General features: G+C 41.4%; 1 protein-coding gene across 10 annotated transcripts in view; it reads right to left on the bottom strand.

Annotated features, from left to right (window-relative positions):
• LOC311269238 (RNA-binding protein Musashi homolog 2) overlaps positions 1–26238 on the bottom strand; it is a 260575-nt gene that overhangs the window by 106409 nt on the left and 127928 nt on the right. For all 10 annotated transcript variants that reach the window (XM_084373282.1, XM_084373283.1, XM_084373280.1 and 7 more), the window contains exon 7: positions 11544–11592. In XM_084373282.1, the coding sequence (XP_084229408.1) occupies positions 11544–11592 (49 nt within the window). The remainder of the gene's footprint in view (positions 1–11543; positions 11593–26238) is intronic.

The following is a 26238-nucleotide window of genomic DNA, read 5'->3' as shown; positions in this document are numbered from 1 at the left end:
ACCTACACAGGAGCGCACAGTTAAACACACAAAGAGCGACTTGGAACCTGTCAAGTGCGAACAAACTGATGACAAGACGGCGACAGATGGATTCACTGAGGAGAGACGAGCTACGCATTCAACTCAATTAGCAACGTGCTGCTGCATGACGCCGATGGGATATGGGATCTTACCATGACTGGCAACCTGTCAATCGAGCAACAGAGCCGCAAAAACAAGCATCATGCAAGACGCAATGAATTAAATTTAATAAACCAATAAATAAATTCATTTATGAGTAAATGGTATAAACCCATGGAGTGGCAGCTCTGCATCAAAAAACAGGGCATAATGTGACCAGGGAGCCTAAATATCCCCAGGCGCGCACACACAAAGAAGAAACTGGCAGCGGGGAAGGAAGAGGAGGAGGAGCAGGCGGCGGGGAGAGACAGAGAGGAGAGAAGAGAAAGAACAATGGCTGCTTCCCTCTTTCTCTCTTGCTCACTCTCTCCTCGCGAGCTCTGTTCATACATTATCCTGCCATGGTACCTAATGAGCCAGGCATCTCCACCCTGACACTTACGCTTGGCTAGGCAACCCTTATTACGGTGTGGAGGCACACTCACTCACACATACACACACACAGACGCACACACACATACATACATAACACTGGCCATCACAGGTCATCACAGCAGCTGCGCGCTCATGATGTAAAGGAGCACGGCATATGTAAATGCATCTTTATTGCCATCGTGGCGAGATCGTCGTGTGGTTTAAGTGTGTTTGTGTGTCAGTTTCAGACATGTCAAGTTCCTAGTTCTTACAAATACATGAGGCCGCCTGAAGGCTGCTGGTGAATATGAGGACAGACACCATGTGCCCCCTCTGAGTCGCTGGTTATTACCGATGCTTCATTGTTCATGACGGCAGACAAAATTGCTCTTTTCGCTGCTTTTTTTTTTTTTTTTTCAGCTACACACTTAAAAAAAAGAAAGAAAAAAACAAGAGGCACAAAAGCAAGTCTATCTTGTCTGGCAACATACAAGTCATTGCCAGGATGTACCCTGCAGTGCTATGATTGTTTTGGCTGCTTCTGTATAAAAAGCTCTTCCACTTCAAAAGAGCCTCCTACAACTGTTTAAGTGGTAAACCAGCACGGCGGTGGGAGGCCAATCAGCTGCAACTACAGCAGGGGCCTACGTGGTAAAAGTTGGTCAAATAAACATCAAACGACAGGACAGCATGCCAGGATAGATGGAGGTGGGAGGATTGCTTTGAAATGCTTGCTTTTGGGGATGACTGGCATCTCAGTTTAAACACTTAGCAATGACATAAGACACTCAGTTTGACCCACAAAGCTTGAAGAAAAAGACCAAAAAACACATATGAAAGGAACCAGAGATTGTTCCTTTTCGCTTTAATCTAAGATTAGATGCCTGGACTGGGGGTGATGTAATCTAATTCAGCTCGCAATCTTTCTGTGAGAAGTGATTGCTGCGGTTCAAGCGGCTGATTGTGATTTTCGGCCGTGTGGGTTGGAGCATTCTGACCACCATTACACTTAAGAGGGACAGTAAAAGCACAGACTTAAAAGCAATTGTGCTGAGACTTGAGACTATGGTTTTATGTTGTCTTCTTTTACTGGAATTGTATTGAGGAAAATTAAACTGCAAGGTGTAAATACTTCATGTTTGAATCCGCCTGACCACATCTGGAGTAAGCCTGGCTTGCACTGTTTACCGGTCTTAGGTCGGGGTAAACACCACACATACAATGTACTGGTATCTGTAAACAACATGACATGGAAACATTTTTTTTTATTTTAGTTTTTAGTGTTGTCTGACGGTGCATTATGTATATTTCCTTGTTGAAAACCTTCAAATGTTAACTAAAATTATCAACACATCATGAAGAAAAAACTGTTTTGCTGTTAGGATGTCTTTGTATTGTTGCAGAAATGTCTACTGAAGCTAGCGCGCTAACGAGCTAGCCCTGGCTCTCACGCTCAAAAGCTCCTGTGCTAACTAGCCAATGGCAGCTACAGTTAGCAGCAGTTAGCGATTACTCTGGAGATATGCTTCCCCCAGTTTGTTTGGATTATGAATTCGACAGGTGGTCGATTCTTCCATATTGCACCCTTAAATTTGGATACTGAGCAAGTGAGAAGGCTGCGAAGACACGCCTCTTACTTATTATATGTCTACTCTATGCAATGGAAGTGACAAAATTGATAAATTAACCATAGACAGCATTTCACAAGTTTATAAAGTTTCCAATAACAAAACAACTCACAAAACAATGATTTTTTAAATGGTGTCTGGGGCTGATTTGCCACCACCTCATATTACACACACATAGGTTTTACTCTGGAGGACCGAGATCTGGATAATCTGAACCTTGTTTTTCATACCAGGTGTAAATGGGGTGTAGTACAGAGACACATACCACTCAACAAAACAGCTAATAATTGTGGGGGGTTTTAAAGGTAAAACACCAGTGACTAATTTTAAATGCCATCTTTGTCGTCTAAATTAATCTCTCTGTACCTCTTAAGTGCATAAGTCAGAGACTGTCCATGGCACTGAGGAATGTTATGACATATCAGATTCTGTATATCAGCATAAGAAACATCTGACAGTTGCTATAAAGCTGTTAAAAAGATGGAGACAATAAATTCTAAGCTCACTCTTTTATTGCAGTTATTGGATTCTCAGATGAGTAAATATAACACATTCATTTTCACGTACAACAAAAGGAACCGCATTTCTCTTATTATTGAATCTGGTTTTTTTTTTGGTTTTTTTAAAACACTTAAATTGGTAGATATTTCTCAGCCTTTTATAAAAAAAAAGATCTCTGAAAGTGCTTTACTGTTCAAAAGAGGACTGTGTGGACTGCAGATGTTTGTGCTGTGCATCTGTGGGCGTGAAGGCCATCAAAAAACAGGCCCATGTGATCAGCATGTTTTAAAAATGTTACAAAGACAAGAAGCGACACATTTTACTAACACTGCACAACAGACACTTAGCTAATTCCCTCATGTGCTGCGCTCAGCTGTAAGACGCCTGGGTAGGCACCAATCAGGCTGTAAATACAGGGGACAATGCGGAGGGAAGCTTCCACTTCCCCTGTCTGTCTCTGTGACAGTCTCATGCACATTAGAGGTAAAAACAATATTCATGTAATAAATTGTATCGACGTACCTTCGTTTAGATGTCTTGACTTTGACACTTTAAAATAGCTACATATTATCCAGATTTAGGTGTGCTTGTCCGTGAAGAATGTAATTTCAAACAAGCTTGCGTGCGTACGTGTGGCTCACGCGAGCTATGCGAATGCGTGTCTCATGTTTTGTATCCGTGCGTGTGTGCGGTGGTAAACTCAGTATTCCAGGTGACGGCGGTTGCAATCTCACAGGAGGTTTAACCTTGGTAAATCCACTATTAGGTGTTCTGAGAATGATGATGTGAGCAGTAGATCCTCCCCGATGGTTTCACTTTCTAAGAGCATCCAGCAGGTCACAAATAGAGAAGCTGTGGGGGTATTACAAGGTCAGAGGTTGGCTAACTCTCAATATGATGACAATTCCATGCTGGCATTTTCATTTCCTGAAGAGACTGATTCCCCGTGGCAGCTGAGGCCAAAGATGTTTGCTTATTTTTGTTCAAATACATTCTTTTCTGCGTTTAGGAAAGAATATAGCGTACTGCAAATATGCAGTGTGGCCTCGCTGTGTGTCTTTCACATATCCTGCATATCCCAGGAAAGTTCCAATCAATATGGCTTTCCATTGCATGCACATGCATGAAATCAGACCGTGCCTATCATACACAAATATGCTTTTCTGCACATTTTTTTTTTTTTTTTGTCGCTTTCATTTTGTCCTTCAAACGTCTTCAGAGGTGCGGCCGCGCAGCCAACCAGTGGGAGCAGCTGATGTTTTTAATGGCACATGGTTTGTCTCCTGGTGGCGAGATAAACATGGGGAAGAGATTAAAACCCCAGGCTTTCTTCCACAATCTCCTGCCTTCATCCTCCATCCTCTTGCAATGGTCATGCAGGGCCTGCACAGCAGACTCTTAATTCAAAACCAAACCCATCCGGTCTGGCAAAGTAGAGCCTAAAAACACACACCCGTACACACTACGACATGCAAAAGTGATAGGAGGGGCAGATGTCAGGAGAAGACCGACAGGTGACAAGGAGGGGAGGTTCCTCTACTGTTTAATCACCTACCTGTCAAGTACGTCTCCGTGGGCTCATTGCAGAGTACAAGCAGGAATGTAAACAGCTACTACTGTAGCGCCGGTGTCGATACGGAGGTGAGTCTTTTGGGTCACTGGTGTCAGGACGTGGATCACAACAAACACCCCGAGGAGGATGGAGCAGGGCCAGAGGCCAGGCTCCCCCGCCTTGTGCTATGCCTCCCCAGCGAGGTGCAGGGGTTGCCAGCTCGTCTAGGAGCTGATGAGCTGGAGCAGTTATTAAGAGTGGCTAAACACATCATTTCCTTTGTCACTGTGATTAGGCCAAGGCGAGGGGCCCTCAGGTGGAGGTAGACCCGGAGTGTATGATTAGCTCTGCCATTTAAATGACATTCACACTAATCGCTAATATCAGGTCTGTCAAGGTGGGAGAATACGATGAGGAATACGTCGCTGAAGCGTCGCAGGGAAAAGTGCCGGGATATCTGATCCCACTTGATGCCAACGCTGTGTCAATCAGTTAAGTCAGGCACGGCGGTTGATTGTTTTACTCTGCATCAGTGCTGCTATACAGTAGTCACACAGCACAGAGGAGCTGCGATCTGTAAACACTACACCTCCCGCTGAACCTACAGGGATTCAGTTGTTTAAAAAGGGATTGGCAGTGGAGGATATTAACCATCAAAGAAGACCTGGCTCTTGTAAAGCGCTGGTGGAAAGCCTGTTATTTGATTATCTGTCCAAATAGGTTTTATTCTCTTGTAAACCCCCCCAACAAAAAAAACAACATGACAAAAAAAAAAAAAAAAAAAATCACTGGCCATTTGCTCACAGGGCTATTTGGATGAGAAATTAAAGAATCGGTCAACTTTTTCTTCTTTCTCTTGGCGGAAATTCATCTCTCAAGTCGCGCCATCTTTAAAACTCAAATGACCCTGCTCCCTCTCTTGCCTGAACAAAAGGAGGCATTATCAAACCTCACTCTCAGCAGTGCTAGATCCATTTGGTAAACAGCCTGTGTCCTACAGTAGTAATCAGAGGGTATTTTTGAGGGATTTGCAGGCTGGCCAGGAGGCATCCGCTGGAGTGATCTCTAATTGCTAGAAGCGGAGGCCTAGACTGCCTGGCGCTCTTTTGAAGCCATCGGCAGCAGCTTCCAGCCAGAGGAGCCAGCAGGGGAAGGCTTCCCACTGAGGCACTCTCCTTTTTCTTTATTTCCTTCCATTTTTCTCCCCTCGCCATGCCTTCATTCTACTTTTTCCCCGCTTTTCTTGTGCTCAGTTTGCCCTTTCTTTCCATCCTCCTCTTTTCCTTCCCATTTCTTCTCTAACTGTACTTGTTTCCTTCCCCCACTCCCCCCTTTTTCTCCTCCTCTCCTACTCAGTCAATGAGCCAGCAATCACTTTGCAGACAGACATCCTCTGCTCAGTCGGCCATGTTCAATCCCTAGCACCGGTGGCTGATGAGGCATTGTGGTGACGTCAAATACCGGAGCTTTTCAGGGAGCAACATTTAACCTGTGGAGGCGCAGCTCAGCTTCCCAGGTTACAGGACTCATACTGGCAGTCTTTGTATAAAATAATGAATGTAATATGCCAAAGAGATGAAAGATAATGAGGCCAATTATTTTTTTCTTCTCACCCAGTGAGGTGGGAGAGGCGAATTTGTGTCAAATAGTTGGTGTATAATGACACCTAATACCACTCAAGCCTTTGTTACAGTAGGAGCTTGTGTATCCTGGAGCAAAGGCTCTTGCTCTATAAAGCATTGTATTGAAATTGCGACAAACACACACAAAACAGCACAACCACTAAAAAATAATAATAATAATAATAATAATAATAATAATATGATAGTGCTAGAAAGTTTGACTTTCCTGCATATGCATAGGCTTGGGCTTATTGTCCACATTGCTTATGCAGGAGCTGAAAAATCCACCTATGAAATGAACAAAGACACACAGATAGAAAAAAAAAATTGCATGCTGTCATCCACACACAGTCTCACAGACACACAACCAGTTTTTTGGTTGTTTGGAAGGCGGCTCGCTCAGTGTGACATTGACTCCTCAGTGCCAATTCCACACTGGGAGCTGCACTTGCTAGCTTTGCTGCCAATCCAGGTAAAGAGATTACAGACACACACAATGCAGTCTTCTGTTTGTCTGCCAAGAAGAAAACCAGCCCTTTAAGCCTGTGGAAAAAAAACAAAAAAACAAACGGGGGCTATACACAAATTCACACAGCCTCTGCCCCGTCCTCGCAAAAAAACCCAAGAATCCCCTTCTTCTCCAGGAACATGGCTTCTAATATGTGTCCCGCTCAGTGGCTCGCTCGTACAAAAGCAGCCTTGTGACTGAAACAATCCAGCCTCCAGTTTCTTTATCCTGGTCCCCAGCACTGTTGCGCATTACTATTACTTGCATCATTCAAATAAAGCAGGAATTTGGCTTACAATCAGTCACACAGTCATTATAAAGCTACACTAATGGGTGCTGTCTGGTTACAAACTATTGTAAAACAATACGAAAGAAATTACAGAGGGGTTTCATCATCTTTCTTAATGGTGTAATTAAAAAAAAAGGTGAGAGAGAACATGTGCACGATATAGGTGCCACCTTCAATATCTTAACTTGCAGTAATTAACTACAAACTTGTTAAAAACTAAAAAACTTGACGAAAACTGCAGGGCTGACACTGATGTTTTAGCAGTACAGACCTTTTTTAGCAGAGCATGAATCAAACAATCTTTGTGGCATGCAGTTTTGACCCAATTAATCAGCTACTTACAATCCTAAGAGTGTAATTTAGCATTGGGATTGCAATGTACTAATTTGCATTGTATATACTTATCTTTTTTGGATTCGTGTGGATTAGGCGTGATGCTGAGAAGCTGCTTGTGAACAATCAAATCAGAGCGACTGTGTATCTATACCATATATTCCCCCTCGAAAAGGTCCTGCGTGGATTATGTGCGTGGAATTACGCTACGGAGAGATGTGTTGATGAAGAGGAGAAGGAGGGCTAATTACGCCTCGGCAGAGTGGCACTTAATAAAGGATGCGTACGAGTAGCAGGACAAAGAATTCATCCATCATCTACTGTACCTTTTACTCACAAATTAAACCCGAACACTGATAGTTGCCACTCTTTCATCATAGTCTCCATCCTCTCCTCGAGGAGATGCCATTTTTCTCACCTCAGCAACACTCTCCTTGGCACTACCAATTGTGTTTGACAGTAAAATCACATCTTAGATCATAGATAAAATGTCAGCCTGCAGGACGGGGGTAGGCAACGGATGACAGAATGATTTTGACTCAGGGCTATTCCAAAAGCTTTTATTTCCCACCCGTATAGCTCGTCCTGTCATCCAGGGGTGGCATGTGAAGTCATGTTGAGGGTGGTGGGAATGACGACTGATGTGTGTAGTCCGTGACTCCTTGTCTCACGACATAGCTTGTGATTTGGAGCACGCACTAATATATTCTGGACCTCCTACACTGCTGAATAAACTCCAGATATATAAAAAAAAAAAAAAAAAAAAAAATGTGAAATACACATTCCTGATTTCCTCTTTTCAGTCACAAAACGAGTGTCAGGAGAAGAAGGGAAGGTTGAAGGGAGGCGGGGTGGCAGGGACACTGCAGTGGAACATGGAACAATAGGCGCCCTCTGGCATCAACCTCTGGACAGCCCAAGCTGCTCACCAAAGACACTGAACTCACCCACAATGAACTGCTGCAGTGGGAAGGGAGGCTTTAGAGAGTTCAATTTCCAACACAATTGGCCGTATTCTACTCCTTTAAATGCCAAGGAGATGGTGTGCAGCGTGTGCCTTTGTGAGGAGCTTTGCTTACAGCGAGTGTCCTCTAGCAGGAGAGACAGAGAGGAGAAAGACGAGAGAAATGGAGAGATGGCGAAGACAGGCAGGGTGGGGAGACGGCGTGGGGACAGAAATAGTGAGGAAAGAAAAGGAAGAAAGAATAAGACTGAATGACTGGGAGAGATAGAGGGGAGAGGGGGAAAAAAAGTACAGAGAAAACGAGAAGGGTAGAGAATGTCTCCTCTGGCTGTCGTTTCGCCAGCCTCACAGGGACCGTCTGAAGGACAATGCTGCTACTAGTGGAGTGTGACGTTTGTCCTCTATCCAATTCAACACGGCCCCAAAGAAAACACACTTACAATCAAGTGTCGATCATGCATCTCGTACACAATAACCTCCTCCCATACAAAATACAATGCATTATAGTAATATACAATACAGCCTGTGTGTAAAAAAAACAGCTTAATGGGAGAAATAAAGAGGCGCTGAGATAACATTCAAATGAGGTGATGTGAAGTCAAAGTGAGCCACAGCAGATCATTTTAACTGCTGTGAATTTTACCTCAGATACCCTCCGAGTTCTTTTTCAGGGAATAATTTTACCTTGTCCAAACCTCCGTAATACACTGTAAGTATGTCATCTCAAAAGTGTATTTAATTTGCTTGTAGAGACAGAAGTATTATTTTTATTCTCACACAAGCTCAAGTAAATATAACATGCTCACTGACTTCAGGGACATTTCTTTTCGACTTGTTTTGTCTGAGCAGAAAACAGCAACTAAGGCCCTCAAGAAAAAAAAAGAAAAGACTTTTAGGCTGCTGTTGAAATTTGGGATGATGCATGATAGGGAGTTTTTTCAGCCGATACCAACAACCAATAATAACGTGCTTCTCATAGCAAATGAGATAAGTGATAATCTCAGATTTTTGTATTCTAAAAAGTTCATAGCCTATAGTTTATGCACACCTAAAGGTGAAAGGCTAAAATGTAGCGGGAAAAAATAGCTCTGACCAACCGATTCTACATTTTGTAAAGTGTGTTTACAGAGGAAGCTGCCTATAATCTCATAAAATTGCCTCCAGTGATGTCACTCAGTGGCTAAATTGCATTGTGGGTAATGTAGACTACAGGTTTTCAAAAAGCAGTCCACTGGTCTAGCATTGCACTGCTATCACACAGTTGGACTCATTATGGACAGTTTCAAAACAAATGATTAAAATCGATACATGATCACCTTTTTTATTTCACAAATTCATCTTCCCTTTCGAAACCTGGCACCTATACCTTCCTATACCTATACTATACCTTTAGCCACTGAGTGACATCACTGGAGTTAATCATCAGATTACATGCAGCTTCCTCTGGAGCCACAAAAGGCTTTATACTACTTTTTTTTTTAACATAAGGAGTAGGTCTCCCCAAGAAAAACATTGGTGGAGTTACCTTTAAATTAAATTAAAAACATGCATTAAATACCCAATAAAAAAGGGTTAGGGAATAATAAATAATATACATTTCCCAATATCAGGCTGATATTTAATAATTTATTCGTTGAAAATAAACTGTGCCTCCCCCATTGAAATGCATACATAAGCTTGGCAAAGAACAATGTTTCTGTGTTGCACAGCATTCAAGATTAACAAGAAACCAAGGCAAAAAATGGCAAATGTTGAAATACGCTCTTTCTTGAAATGCAATGCATTAGAAGTGAACTGTTATTTTCAGGGTTTGCGATTGTGAAATAGGCACCACGGTTCTGGAAGAGTTGCGCTGTGTAACATTAGGATTGTTAAATAAAGAATGTGTTATTTTTATCTATTGCAGTCCAGCAGGAAGATCGGGAATTATTTTTTCATGAATCAATCTGTAAGATAAAAATGAACACAGGTGGGAAATTGATTTGGACTGCAGGCTGCCAGATGCTCATCACCGGATCTGTAGGCAGTGGTAAAGCGGGGCCAGGCACTGGTTTCACTGATAATATATTCAACGTCCTTTCCTATGTGGTCACGGGGCAGCTGAGCCATTAATATTACACAATCACACCAATGGCTGTGATGAATTATTCAAACTTTCTTATGGCTCTGTAATATTCTATGCAATTCATCTGGAAGACCTGTTGTGTTTTTCAGATGAAGGCGGCAAATGTCCACTGTTTCAAAATCCTGCTGGAACAAAATATCAAAATGCTAGTACGACGAAAAGGCGACTGAAGAAAGCATCGCACCTGCCTCCTGCCTCGGTGTCACACTCAATATAAATACGTCCGCTGTCATCAGAAAAATTGCCAAGGAGGCTGTTTCTCCATCATTGTCTTCATTTGAAGGGCATTTTACTGCCCAAAGGCAAATGCCTAACACACTCCCCGAGCGTGGCGCCCATCCCCTCTCACAGAGGGCTGGCAGTGCAGCAGACAGGAGGGGGAGAGAGAGAGAGAGAGAGAGAGAGAAAAAAAAGCCTTCGTCTCAAAGCAGACCTCACACTGGGTTCTGTCACTACAGATCAAAATCCCCTCAAAGCCATAGATCACTTCCACTATAGTTCACATGTTCCACACTTAGAAACTGTTTACCAGACTCAAAAGAGTTCGCCTGCACAGAGTACACACACTCACACGGATGCGGAGAGAGAGAGTTTGCACAAAATAAAAGAACAATACAGCTTTCGATCCAAGCTGACTGCACTTAAACATTTATACAGGTTGAGAGGACGAGTCGCTCACTGCAAACAAATGTTTACTATATGGCAAAACAGTGCTCAGCCCGCTTCAGCGAGATGGTGCGATGCCAGCTCTGCTGACAAACAGAGAAGTGTCTGCTCCTGCTCCTTTTTCCTGCAGAACTACCTGTCAGTGCCTGTCGACGACTCGCGCACGCAGTGACACGTGCACACACATGCACAGCCGGGGACAGTCTGTCTCCTAAAAGTTCCTTTAACGTGCCTTGTACGTGAGGACTCATCGCCAATAACAGCCGTTGCGCAGGGCTCCGGATGGAGTGACAGTCCTATATGTGCTTACTGGCGGTCAACTCTGGCGTGTAAGCGTGCGGCTTGGCTTAAATGCACCACGCCGCATTGTGGTGCAGGGGAGGAAACCTGTCTTTGGAAAGTCCTCTGCTTGAGAGAGAAACGTCCCCTCATCTAAGATAAGGAGCCGATGAGAGATAGCGATAAAGTCAGTGCCTCTCCTGGGCCTTATCTGATGCTGTTATCTGACTGCACAGCACCCACCATCTCACAATCTTTACACCCTTTAAGCACCTCTCTGAAACACCCACACCAGCATCATCACACGCACACACACACACACAACATCCAAACGCTCAAACATTCCAAACAGCGTACCAGCTTATTGATTACCTTGACACGCTCCCATTGTTGAACAGACGGTACAGCTAATATCATGTAAGATTGGAACTGTTCTGTGTTATCTCATGGGGAAAAGGACATAAAATGACTATTTTCTCACCTTTCTGAAAGAAAGAACAAAAAAAAAATGGGAGGAAAGAGAGCAGACGCTGTGCACTTACCTCTATGTCTGTTAGTCGTCTTATCAAACATAAGCATGGCATCATCAACCTGGAAGACACAAGAAAAGCACTGAAATTAGCCTAATCTCTTCAGCAAGTAGCTCACGTCACCCTCTCCCCATTGAATCACATCTCATTCTACTCACTGTAATTACTCTTAGAATATATATTCTCGCTGCTTTACACTTATTTCTTTCTAAGCACCTCTCTTCTGCGTAATCATTCTGCCGTCTAAAGATTATTGCCAGGTTACCAGCTCCCTTTCTGTCTGATTTTTACTGATATAGGAATTTGTTTAAGATGTGAGGAAAAAGTGGCAATAGGAGGGGGAAAGTTAACGATAATGACAAGCAGTGGAAAAAATGGAGAACTGTGTGGACAATATGTTTATTTTGATGAACACCAAAGTCCGGTCTTGTGGAGGATGACAGATAGACACATTACGCTAAGCGAGTGTGAGACAAATGGGATCCTTCCTCATCTCACAGCCGCAGCGGCAGCAGCATCCACCATAATATCATCCCTCATCATGTCCAATAAAGCCACACACAGACAGACAGCATTTTTTCTTCACACATCCCAGAGAAACAGATCTCTAGACACACTCTGCTTTCTGACGAAATGCTTAAAAAACAGACTGAGGCATGCTCATTTAGCCTGTGATTTTGTCTTGGGAGATGAATATGAAAAAAAAACACAGAGGGTTAGAGAGCAGCAGCAGACAGAAACAAAAGAGGGAACACTCTGCACCATTCGCTCACTGGTTATGGTCTCTAGGTAAGTGTAACGGTGTACCGAGGAGATTCGATGCTGTGCAGGGGGAAATATGTGCGCACAAGTGCGCGTCTGTGTTTTTCATGGTAGGGTGACAAAGCTTCGGGAGGAGATGGGAAGAGACAAGAAAAGGGGTCTCACTCAAGCCGAACTGTCTGATTGGATAAAGAGAAGTGCCTGGCAGCCAGGCAGACTAGCGCTGGCACACTGCTCATGCCACCCTCTTGCCACACATTTGGCACACAAGACGCTGGCACAGCTTGTAGGACCTGGTTACTCACTGTACGGCTCGCAGGCCACATGCGGCTCATCGGCACTTTATTTGCACCTCCCCAAAATATTCCAGATTTTGCAAAATATAATACCCACATTTAGAGCACCTGAAGTGGGCGGGGAAGCAGAGCCTACAGGTGGATGCAGGTGCGGCTGCAGCAGCATTGGCAGCAGAAATGTTTGCAAATTAACAGCGGAGCAGCAGCTGTGGCAGAACAAAACAATAGATATAGTATGGCTGAGTTAAGCAGACAAACCTAAGAGAAAGGGAGCGTGTGTCACGTGGGAGAGGTGGAAGGATAAAGTATGGCAGGCAGTCTATGTGAGGTTTAACAGTGAAAATATCAAGGTGAAAGTGTTTACTATTTATTCAACAAACACTAACAAAGTCACTAAGTGTTTCCTCTGCTGACACAAAACACAAAAATAACGATGTTTGCTGCATCTCTAAAATTGTGCTTTCTGATGACTGTGTGGTGGGAAAACATAGAACGGTTGAGTAAAAATACAAAGCTGCCAAGCAATATCACCTGCAGCGACAGTTTTATAAACAAACATTTATAATGTCACGTAACCTAACTTCCATCTCACGCCAGGTGATCTAATGAAAATCACATTAAAGTGAGAGGAAGTGGGATAAATGGAATTTGTAGTGCAGCGGGTTGGGATTTTATTGCCTGAGTTTGAAGAATACGGAGAAACTTCTATATAATTTCTCTGCAGCATGGTAACTTTATTGACACATTAAAGGTGCACTATGTAGTTTTTGAAAATAACTTTTAATCAGAGGAGAAATATCTTCACTGACTGATTTTGTAGGCCCAAACAAACAAAATAAACTATCCCCATTTTCATAACGGAATAATCAGAATAAACAAACTGATCTTAAAGGACAACACAATTTAATTTTGTTCTTTGTTTATATTTGGCGTACCCTGCCACCTTTCTAGCTTCAAACAGTGTTCTGAGGACCTTATTTTCCTCTGAGAACAGCTTGTGTATTCAGCTATGAAAAAGATAAACATTCCTGAGTTTGTATTATTACTTCATTAATATTGTAAATATTAAAATTGTGAGTCTGAATTTCTTTTCCAAAACTACATAGTGCCCCTTTAAGTACCCGAGGAGATAAATGCACCATTCTGTAATTAAATCTGAGAAAAAAACTGATTCAAGCTCGTTTTGCTGAAATTCTGCTCACAACACCAGAGACATTTTATAATGTCTCCACATCTGACAGTGTGAAAGCTCCACTGCAGAGCAAAGATTGAATGGCATGTTTACCAACTATGGTAAACGCTTAATTTGATAAGCGTCGCTGACAGCCTGTGATCATTTACATGGGGGACGAACATTTATCGTGTTTGACCTCATCATCTAATATCAGTAATACGGAAACAGAAACCGAAAGAGCTTTGAGTCTCTTCTACTTGAGTGCATCAGTAGAGGAGACTCAAAGAAATGTTACAGCAGAGATTGATAAGTCACAATTTTGTACTCTGTGACTCAGTGGTGGCATAAAACCCATCAAAGCGCACCTGCAAAAAAAATAATGGACCCAACATAACGCTATTTATGACTTCTGCAGAAGTATGTGATTAGTTTGTTTTATAAGTCAGCACAACTACAATCACTGGATTTATTGTTTTTATTGAGGTAAACAAGCGAACGCATGAAATCTGACTGGCTTGAATTATAAAAACAGCCGCACAGTATCATCAGCCATCAGCCGCCGCCAGCCCTTCATGCAACGCGACATTCAAATATGTGTACTCTGATATTGATGGTATTGCTGCTGTAAAGCCATTTATAGCCTGCGAGCAGAAAGACTGTTACTTTGTAAAATGAAGTGAGGTCTATTAAAGGAAGTGTATTATATAAATGTGTGAACTGTGTTGTTGTGACATTATTAGAGGAGGACCATCCTGTCAGCGAGACCTGTACAACAAAGAACACAGATTCACAGTGAAGCACTGATGGGCACTTTAACAAAGAATGTGCACATCATGTGAGAGTCACACTCCAGCAGGTCATACAATACAGTCTCCCCCCTCTCTCTCTCTCTCTCTCTCTCCCCCTCTCTCACTCTCAGTCTCTCTCTCTCTGCCACTTGCAGAGTCTATAGAACCATCTCCCGTGCTTCAGGGCTTTTCAATGTAGTTATTCAAGCAGAACACAACTGTGTGCCTCCATCTGATAGAAGGTTAAGGACCTCTTCACTGCTCACAAAAAAGCCCGCCACACAGAGGTGAGGCCAGGCTCACCTCAGGGAAGAAATCTTTCTCTGTCCTCCTCCTCCTTCTCTTTCACTCTTCCTTTTCTCCTGGCTCGGTGAAAAGAAAGGTTCAAAGGATAATGGCTGTCTTATCACTATGTAAAAGGGGAATGGGAACTCCAGTGAAGTGCCTGGCCTTTTGTGACAATGAAGAAAAGAGCAAAAGTCTATTTCACTGTGCTATATGCACTGGAACAGTCCATGACCACTTAAAGAGAGAACGCTGCTGGAAGACAGTCGAGGGGGGGAAGAAGGCCGGGCAGCTCTTTAACTAAACCTGTGGCAAACACAGCTGAACAGAATTAACCTCCTCCTAAAAAAAGGGCTGACAGGACTTTATTAGATATGTGAACTGCTAGCTTACCATCAATTTCATTTTTATTCACAACTCAGAAAGCAGCAATTCGATGTCAGTGCTCTTTTTTGATTTTAATCTTATTCTGTAAAAGTCCTTTATTCGTTGCTCTGATTTTTGGATATTTCTCTTCTACAAGGCGAAAAAAGTCAAACATTGAAAATCTGTCTATACAAAGAAAATAACAAGTTTATTAATTTATGTAGATCGCTCATAATGAATGCATTCATTAATTTAAACAAGACAAATGATGTCCTAAATGCTTAAATGTGTAATGATACAAGTCTGAACAGTGCTGTCTGAACAACAGTAAGAGAAATGACAGAAGCAGTAGTAGCAGTAATAGTAGTAACAGTGACAGTGGCAGTCCAAGTGGTAGAGGCAGCACCAATTTAAACTTGTCTGTACTGCCAGGCACAGCGACTGCGTGGAAATGGGAAGGTTTGAAAGTGAGTGGAAGAGTTTGAGTCTTTATCATTTCTTGGAAGCTATCTACTTCAACTTGGCTGCAAAGTCAACATTTCGGCTCATGAATATCGTGTTGGAGAAAGTGATGCCTTTGGCTCTCGAGGTGTTGTTCCTCTACTGTATGATCTAACAACTAATCAAAGCTAGTGCTCAAAGGGTTAGCAGACTATCTGCAGCCTTCAAAGTTGCCTTTTTAAGGTGGTTTGATAGATCAATAAAGTTCCTGTAATGCAGCTTTGGAAGCACTCAGTTTTGCAAACTGTGAGTTTGTTTTATTTCCTATTGGTTTCAGTGGTTGTTCCCTTGGTCTGTTTGTTTGTGAAATGCGACGACAGCTTTCATTATTTAATTTGGAAAACGGACGCAGTTCGGTTAGATTTAGCCACCAAAACTACTTGGTTAGGTCCAGAAAAAATATCAAGGTTTGGGTTCAAATAAATAACTTTGTAATGCAACCTTATGTCAATTAAAATATGTCAATGCTGACTTTGGGTTTTACACTTGACTTAAATAGCAGTGTCCTGTTTTGGTTTGAACCACCCAGCCACCTCAACCTCCCTAAGTGCATTTGTCGCTCTTTAGACTATGTCAACTGACTTCCTCCTTTGCTCCCGTCATAATTAGTAAGACCACTAGAGGTAGCTGTTTCGCAATAAATGTAAATACGGGTCATTTTTAAATAATGGAGCTGTTGGATGACTCGAGATGAACTCTGTAACATAGCAAAACATCACCGCATCTTGTGTTCTGGTGCTGCAAGCCAAACAGCACCTGATTTAAGAGTGAGAATCTGACACGAGAAGATGAAGATGCAAGCTTTACAGATAATGTCGACTCAAGTAAAAACAAATGTGGATAGTCAACTTGTGAGCAATGTGATGGTGGAGCTCTGTATCACTTAAAAAGAAGGCTTATCTTGTTCCTGTCATACAGCATGCGACATAACACCACACCAGGTGTGACCTCTTTTTTGTCTGTTTCAATCCATATGTTTGAACAACCTCACAAAAATACATGATCATTCAGAAAAAAATGTTGCTGAATGATGAATTATGTATCAAAGGACAAAGGCATCAATAAAGGCTAATGTGCTCTGTTTTTGGACAGGAAAACAGCAGAGGTGCCAGGTGACAGGGAGAGATTTAAGAGCTCTGGAAATGAATTATGACAGCGATTTAGAGGTGTCAAATGCACATTTACATTCAGCTCACGGCTGAAGGCTACCAGAGGAGCTTTCCAGCAATTTGGGGGTGACACTGATATAGATCATATCTGATGCCAAAGGAACAGAGACCAGAGCCACAGATAGTGACCTGGGACCCATCCTTTTGTTGAGGCTTTGGGCTCTGTTTTTGTGCTGACACCCGCTGGGGCATTGTGCTGCTTGTATTGGGTGCACAGAGGTTCCTTACTTGCCTTCATCCATTACACCGCTGTGAACGTCACTTCTACCAAAGTAGAAAGAATTGTAGTGTAGTGTGTGTAGTTATCAGGCAATTTTCGTGTCAGTTTTGTTGTTAAGGATTACAGGGATTTGTGCTCACACAGCCTGTGCGTGTGCATGGGTTCACCAGGTGATGCTCAAAAGAGGCATTTTTGAAAAGCTTAGAAACTACCTTGTCAATACTGTATGTGCCAAATTCAACTTAAAGCAGCAAATTCAACTTAAAGCAGCTCAGCGCTTTCATTTTTTTGTTGATTTTGGCAGCCCCTGTGGACTAAAGCGGTATGAGCATCTCACAAATTCATGTCGAAAATATAGTGAAAAGATCTTGATCTGGCCTGCCTGTGCAAATCTTTGGACGCAATGCATTTTTAATACTCTTTTTCTTTTTTAAACACAGCTGCAGGATGTTTAGGGATGAGTAGGGACAGTAATGTTGATAAATCAAAAACACATCAATCTACAAAGCAGACGATAGACAGCCCGACAGTTTTTGGTGTAAAATGTACTGCAGTTTGAGTATAGTAACTGTTTGCATCAGTAAGTGGTGCCTCAGACTAAATAAGTTAGTTAGATCTCTAGCTATCTTTGCTAACAGAGTAACTAGTTGGTGCGTGAGTCCTGCAACATAAATATAAACCATAAAAATCGAAAAATTTACTGAGGAAGGCTATTGTTGCATCCATGCCATGGAGGCACAAGAAAGGCTTGGTCCAAGTAAAATTACAGCCTTGTAATTAAATGTCCATTCAGTGAAAGGTTTTTTATTGCATGACTGGATTGGCAGTGTCATCACAGAGCAGTAAGAGAATCATACTTGTTAAGGTTGGACAATTAAACTTGGTCGTCACAACATTAGGGTCATTACATTGTCCAGTTAATTGACTCCTTCTCTCCTCAAAATGTGACTAAAACAAGATATATGAAAGCAATAACTGGACAGATGTTTATCGTCTGGGATTCAGCCAGCAGTCATTGCTTGGTGAACCATGCCAAGTATGTAAAAGGACCAACAGCAAAATTGTCAATTTATGAACTTTTTTATAGTACAAGACTCCATTTAAAAAACGGTTAAACATTTTTTGGGATCCAAAACCTGATACACAGATTTGTTAAAACATTTAAAAGGGCTCCTCTCTATGAATAATTAAAAAAAACCCCAATACGGCAGATGAAGTGATAAATACAAATTTTTACTGGCACAACCCAAACCTCAAGAGATAAAATGAATACAGGTGAACCACTTTGAACCTCTTCCACCTCGACAGACTCCACAGTAAAATCACATATGGACTAGAGAGACCACTCTTTAACTGGAGGACCCAGTGTTAAGCCCCCTTGTTGGCAAGCATCCCTATTCCTTCAGTGTCTCGGAGACTGAACCCCTGTAGTCTGTAGCTGGACCTGCACCACAGCCTTACTGTGGAGGGGGTAAAGGGGGTAAGAAAAAAAATCCTGCAGGGATCAATGAAGTATCACATTATCATTATTATCATCTCTATTATGATAGATATGGGTCACGGTCAAGGAGAAAAACTCAGCTGGCACTGCCCCTTCATCAACACTCCCTTTGCAGTGTAGAGCATCTAATATTCTATTACAATGATGGCAATTAACAGAGAAATGATAGCGACCCAGTGACAATGGACAAATTTGTGACAACCCTTTCAATTGTTCTTTTGTAGAGGAAATCTATATCATTGTCTGGGAACGTTGAGCTGCAATGTGCTACGTCCACGCTTGAGCGCTTTTACAAGTGGTGGTTTAACGAGGAGCAGAGGGCAAAATTTTAGCTCCCTATAAGCTCTTGCAATTACACAAGGGGGCAAAAGGGACACTGTTCTTAAGCGTGAGCCCAGACGGACACGATTTTTAAAATTTTTTTTTAGATCCACAGCAGAGGCCAGCTACGTTTAATCTGGAACACAAGCCATCTCTTTCCCCAAAAGGAATATTCCTTATTATAATGGATGAGTGGCAACCCTCAGCAGGAGTGATAAAAATGCACGGCTAGAGTGCAAACACACACACACACAAACACACGCAACAGATAGAAAAGGCACTGTGATGCAGGGTGAAGCGGCGCTTATCTGCTGTCTACTCTGTCTACCCCATTTCTCTTTATTTTTCTTACCGTAAATATGTCTGTTTTATAGTTTCTGCTAGCACAACTGGATTCCTCAACTAGCGTCTTACTATTATTTTTCAACGACTGTCAACTTTAATACTGATTTAAAGGCACAGTTTGTAATTTGTGCTACAGGGGTCTCTTAATGAAACAAAGATGTAAGTAGTGTGGGATCATGGGAGTTGTTGTCTTCATTGTTCCTTCCTGATTCTTTGACCAATTCCATAATTGTTGGAAACGACTGGGATAATGTAAATACAGAACTCAACAAAATATAATGCATGCAGTAAATGTTACATACTATATGTTTAAAAAATGCATGTTTGCATAGAGAGACGAAAATAAGGGGTATCACAAGGATGCCCAAGCAATATTTTAATCCTGATGTACAATCACATATCTGTGGAATAAATGTAAAATCTCTTATAGTCATATTGTACTGTATATGACTGCACTGCAGATGAAGCTCACTGTATGGCATCACGAAGACAACAAGCTTTGAGGGTTCACGTACATAATTCATCTATTTTTTATACCTAATTACCGAAATATGAGAGTGACAGAAAAACGTGATTCGAGTGTTTTTCAGCAGTCGTCTGACAGAAATTCTGGTGTATGTAATTATTAATGATATACACCATGGGCTGAATGTCAACACTTATTCCAGTAACTTTCCTTCATGTTGACATTAACAAAATGGCTTGAGAGGAACACTTGAGGAAGACAATTCCTCAAATCTGTCAGGATTACATATTTATGAGGTCCCCTGCTCAGCATCCAAGGAGGTCGCTATGGTGATACAAACTGATGTATATTCCAACAATGAACTTTGTGTGTCAGAGAATGCCTCAGAGCATTGTTGAAATGGTTAGTACAGATGCTACCACGGCGCTCTGTGCAGCTTTCAGATCGGCAAATACACAATTAAAAAGGCAGTCATGCTGAGGCCACTCTAATCAATGTACTGTTACAAAGAAATGTAATGAAAGGATGATGGAGTGATGCCTTCAGGAGGCGGCTATGTTGTTAGGGCAGAACGCAACGCTGTTGTGGCAAAACAATGTTTTATTAGCACGTCTCCAGCCATGCCCTAGCCATCTTCAAAACAAAAAAGCAGTTTAAAAAATGAATCATATTTTTACACCCTTTTCTTGTAAACAACCAATAATTCTGGCGAATACTATCTTATGTCTGCTGTACTCTTCAGTAATACCAATTATGCATTATACAAATGTAATGCTGCCCAGGGAGTCTTGTTAACCTTAGCATTTTCTTACTTTGGTACTGCTTTATATTAAGGTATTTGTAGTATATGTATTGTATCAGTGTAGATGGCGGACCTGCGAAAAGCAGTTAATTTTTAATAGGTGCATAATAAAGGAGGATGTGCTGGATTTAGAAGGTTTGAGATTCTCTCATAGGAACAAGACCCAGGTATTTGACAAAATGTGGTGCCCAATATTGGAACACATTAAAAAAGGGGGTTAATAGGGGAGTGGTGACGTGGCTGTGTACTGGTGTACCCTGTATTGCTGTCTGTATGTATTTTATATTGCCGATAGTATCTGAGTTGTTAGCTTTGTATTCTTCTTACTGTATGTATATGTGCTTTAGCGGCACAGCCGTTCAAATGATGTACAAATTTCACTTTTTTTTACTTTATTTAAAGCATTTTCAATAAAGTATAAACCTATACTGCAAATGCTTTGAATAATCACGATGAAATAAAGAAAAAGAAAATTAAAATATTAACCTTAATAAGGCCTTTTTCTCGCTTTAGGGTTAAATGTGCCTAGCATACTGTACTGCCCTAAAGTAAGCTAGCTAGCCTTAGCAAGATTAATGTTAGCTAGCGTTATTAATGGTAGTGTTAGCAACAAATTGCAACAAACTGGCAACCACTTAAGGAGGCAGATGATTCAAACAACAGCGGTGGTGTGACGTGAATGCAATGGATTGTGGGAGATTGAATGCATCATTTAGTGGCTGAATGTTATCAATAACACCTTTAAATGTGTTTACACACAATTATCAGAAACCCATAAGGCTTTTATTAACCCTCTTCAGAAACTGAAATCTTATGAGTGCTTATAAATGTCCCTTGATCCTACAATGAATGTGATTAATGCTATTAACACTAGTATAGATTCATTCACAAAATGATGTTAATAACATCTTATAAGGAATTACAGGGGGCCTTATTACCTTTTTACTAAAAGCTATTACAAGGACCTTAAAAGCATAACCAAAAGCCAAGTGTATAATTTATTAAATTGGCCTGAATCTGTCATATAGCATTAAATCCATCTCAAGAGAGCTTTCCACTGGGCTTAAATGTGAGGTACTGCTCGTTTAAAACTGCCACTTTAACCTTTTAACACAAAACAGGGAACCATTTATGAGGTTCTTCCTTCCTATATGAATGGGACTTAGTATGTTGTGGGGTCTGGCCTTGCGTTTGGCCTCACAGAGTCATGTCCACATAGTTGAGCTCAGTATGCTTGAGGAAGTAGGCCTTGGCCTCGTCCATCAATCCGCCTGTCTTCCTTTGCCAAGCTGCAGGGAACTACCCATTATGGAGTCATTTTATTAATAGGGCCCCTTTCCTCTCCGCCACACTCTTGCAGAGTGCCTCCTCATTCTGTCAGAATGGAGTATGCCTGCAAGCCACCTCCATGAAAACTGCTGCACCAGGGCCCTCCCTCATTCTCCCATGTGAAAGCTCAGGCTGGGAAATATTGTGCTTTCAAGCTAAAATAGTATTTGGAGAGGTGAGCAATCCCTAAGCCCTAGAGCAAACAGTTTAACATTGAGGACTTATTTAAAATGATGCCCTTCCTCCTGGAAAGCCAATCAGATTTCTCTTTTAGTAGACACACAGCACACACACACACAAACGCACACATACTCTACACAAAACACGTTTTACATCATCCGCCCCTTCTTCCCTCCTCCTTGTTAATGTAAATATAGCTGCCAGCTGCGTTGACTGGAGGACAGAAAAAGGTCAGAGGATACTATGAGATGTTTGGGGAGACGCTGTGAAGACATGACGCAGAGAGTGAGAGGAGCGTGGAGAGGTTTGTTTAAATGGGCAAATGAGTTTGAATGTGTGAGGAAGATGCAGAGGACGAAAAGGATTACACTGGAAGAGCCAACGTGTGGTTAGGTATACACAGCTTTTTATTAGACACATTGCCCTTTTAATAGACAATAACGTCATTAATTTCTAATAATTCCCATATGGCATTTATAATCTAGTTGGCGCTATATCATGTTAATATTTAACAGCTTATTTGAAATTACATTTTCAGAGTCAACATCTCTCTTACTGTGTGTCCTCTAGTCTTTGCGGCAGTAAAAGTCGAATAGGAATTTCTGCTGACTGACACATAAAGGTGTTAGCAATGTTCAAACCCTCTGCAAGAACCTTATTAGACACTATCCCAACCATCTATGGGTGCTTGGTGAAAGGAATACTAAAACAATAGTACACAGCACCAGATGTAATACTACGTTTAAAAACAGTGATTCACAATTGTTCAATATTTACCATTATGTACTGTATGATCACTTCTAATGGTAATTACACACTTTACTAAAACTTTTATAGTCATTATTAATTGCCAATACTAAAACTATTACTTATAATTATCAGGGCTTTTGCATGTAAAAAGCATTCTGCCTTAAGAAATACGGTGGCAAGGTTTTTGAAACTGATAGCTCCATCATACCCATAAATCCTAAGAAGACACCTTTTAATAACGCTGCATGTACCTAGGCAACGGGAAAACCCATGCAGCCTCAGCAAACATAGAACATCTCCGTCACACGGCTGGAACGACCAAACATGTTCGGATTCAATCAGATTATTAATGAAATGGGAAGTCTCTGCACAAAGTAAAATACGCAGACATGTGGTTGTGAAATACTGGCTTAACTGGGTGCTTTTTTTTTCTTCAGAGTGTCAAGCGATGACTCGCAGGAAATTAACCGAGGCTGAAAGAGAGCATGCCATTCTCTCTGATAGCATTAGTGCCAGTGCTCTTTTCCACCTGTGAATCTAAGAGATGGCCTTGAATTGAAGAGGTCTATTTCAGCTGTCTTTGTTAGTGCTGAGAGACTACTCGGGGATGCAGAAGGCTCCCACTCCACCTTTGCTACCGCCTGAGCTTTAACTAAATGACACAGCTAGTGACGCCTTTGAATAACCAGCTAGAAAATAAAATCTGTAATCATGAATCAGTGAAAGTGCTCAATGACGGTGTGCTCTGATGTTCACGGGTCCGGTGAACATAAATCTCTCTTAGGAGACAAGCTGTGTGATTTGATATCAATAGGTGAACAAGAGGGATAAAATGAGCTGCTAGCTTGAGTTGAATAGCATTCATTTCGCTCACAATGGCCACCGTCGCTAATACCTGCAGTGTTTTACTCAGATTAGGCTTAAGCTTTTTTTTTTTTTAAAGGCCATTTCAATAATTTGACATTTCTCCCCAGAATGGGAGAGAATGAGCACCGATAAAAAACTTTTTTTTCTCTCCTCCTTTTCATGCAAAACACTTTCATCTGTCATTTCGTGATAGCCCGTCTCTCTTTGTCAGCATAAATACGGGAGCCCCTATTTGAATATGGTTACACATCCCTCTATTTATTAAAGCTTGGATTAACATGACAGGAAGTTTTGTCTGGGGGCTCTTTAAGATGGCTCAGAGAGGCAATCTGGTGACAGTAATAGGATCCAGCTAATATACTTGACTGATGCTCCTTTCCCAGTGTTATAAAGCAGAACAATCCGAGTGGGGTTCTGGGAGTGAATACATTGTGTTTTGTAATGGTGTGTGTGTATGTGTGTGTGTGTCTAGGGGGACGAGGGTGCGCTAATCAGCCAGAATACCATCACTTAGCAAATATAAGGGCTGAAGAAATAAAAATACTAAAGGTCACAGAGCAATTCCATCAGGACAACTATGCTACAATTAACTGAATAGACAAAGGCTCTGACATTAGTGAGAGCTATAATAATCTTTTACTCCAGTGTGTGAGTTTGTAGAGGTTTGTTAAAGGTTGGCTTTAAGAAATAAACAGAAAGTCTTTTCATTACTGCTCTTCTTCCACCACAGAAGTCCTTCTTGCATTGTCTATGTTTTTTTCTAATTGTTATTCTGCTCTGATGTGAAAATGTTCAGAGATTACTGATCCCACCAAGTACATGTTTGTTGTCTATGTATTGAGGACATTTGTTACTCGTATTTTTGTTTGAGTGATTAAAAGGTGCAATATGTAAGAATTTTAGTTGAAAATATTCAAAAATTAACTAAAAATAATAAAAAGAATATGAATAATGATGTTATGACATCTATGTATTGCTTTGCAAGGACATATACTAATGTTAGCATGATAACCAGCTAGCCTCAACTGGTCTAAAGTTCCTGTGACAGTTGTGTAAAAGCCGACCCTCCTCCGATCTCCAAGCTCTCCCTTTGGACAGCTAGCCTCACAGTTGGCTGAGCTAACTAGCTAACAACTAGCTACAGTTAGCAGCAACAGGTGGTCAATTCTTACATATTGCACCTTCATGGATCTAATTGTAAAAACCACAACAAATCTGTAAGATTTTTATTTCTATTTTAGTAGAAAAACTAACAATGGTGAAAACATGCTTTATACAGTCAAGACTGAATACGTAACATTTCTGGATTTAAATTTCTAAAAACAACCTTTGTTATATACTTTGTTAAGAAAGGTAATTACATTATCCCAGATGTTTCCAACAATGTTTAAACCTGGAGAGTTACATAATTTTACTCAAATAATAGTGTGTTTTATGTAATCGCCTGTCACTATAACTTCCAGGGAAACATCAGATTAAATGACAGAGTGAGGAAGTTACTGATGAAACATAACTTCAATAAACTTTTAAACAATACCTTCTGAACATTTCAGCATGCATAGAAGATTTTCATTGGTAATTATGGTTGATTAACAAGGAAGACAACAACGCTCATGAGCCAATGCTACTTACATCTTTTGTTTTTGTTTTGATTGAGAGACTCCTAGTGGCAGCAATTTCACACTGTGCCTTTAAGTTAAACTTAGAAATTAAATTCAGAGTGCCCTTTTGTACTAAGAGTGCATGTCTGCTTACCTTTTTGTTATTGTCATTTATGTCTTTACTTTTTCCTCTGGCTGGCTCACAACAGACTTCACTTTAATCCATATTTGTCTCCTGAAGTTTTTCTGTGGTTAGATCCATTGCTGTCAATATCACTGTGCTGAGTGGGACTTGCTTATAGACATTTCCATATGTCAGGCAGTTGCTATGGATGGCCAGTGTGTGCACGTAAGTGTGTGTGTGTAAGCTGGGTTAGCGGATCAAACACACATCTGTTTGTGAGATAGAGGGGAATCTGTGCTTCTCCCCCAAACCTCTCAATACTAATTAACGATCCACTGATAGTGGCCAAATGCCAACTGTCATTAGCACCCAACGCAACACAAATACACAGATGTAGATGCGCACACACTCGAACACAGATGCTATGCGGTCACTCAGACTGGACCACCACGAGCCATCTGTGGATGAGAGACATAAACACAATGCTGTCTATTTGCACTCACTGCTCCCCAAGAACCTCCAGCAAGACAAAACTGAGGTAAAAATGTGAAGTATCATAAAAAACTACATTAGTCATAACATCCATCAACTAATTGCCAAACTGATTAGTACTATATAAGAGTTTATAGTAAGCCATGCCTGTTAAACAGACCGCTGGCACTTACACTGTACGCTTAAAGACATGAATGACAACCTCAATTCTCCAGTAGCTGTGGACCTTTGACTTCTTCACTGATAGTGCCATTTGCGTGCTCTCAAGCAATGTGCTCGGTAAAAGCATCTGACAGCTATCTTTGATTTTATTTAGCGAGGATTTCAGCTATGCCTGCATCTAAAAGGATATGCCACCCACTCTCTCT

Source organism: Pagrus pagrus, assembly GCF_965226575.1.
Source record: "Pagrus pagrus genome assembly, chromosome: 14".
Taxonomy (NCBI): Eukaryota; Metazoa; Chordata; class Actinopteri; order Spariformes; family Sparidae; genus Pagrus; species Pagrus pagrus.
This window is presented reverse-complemented; position numbering and strand designations above follow the sequence as displayed.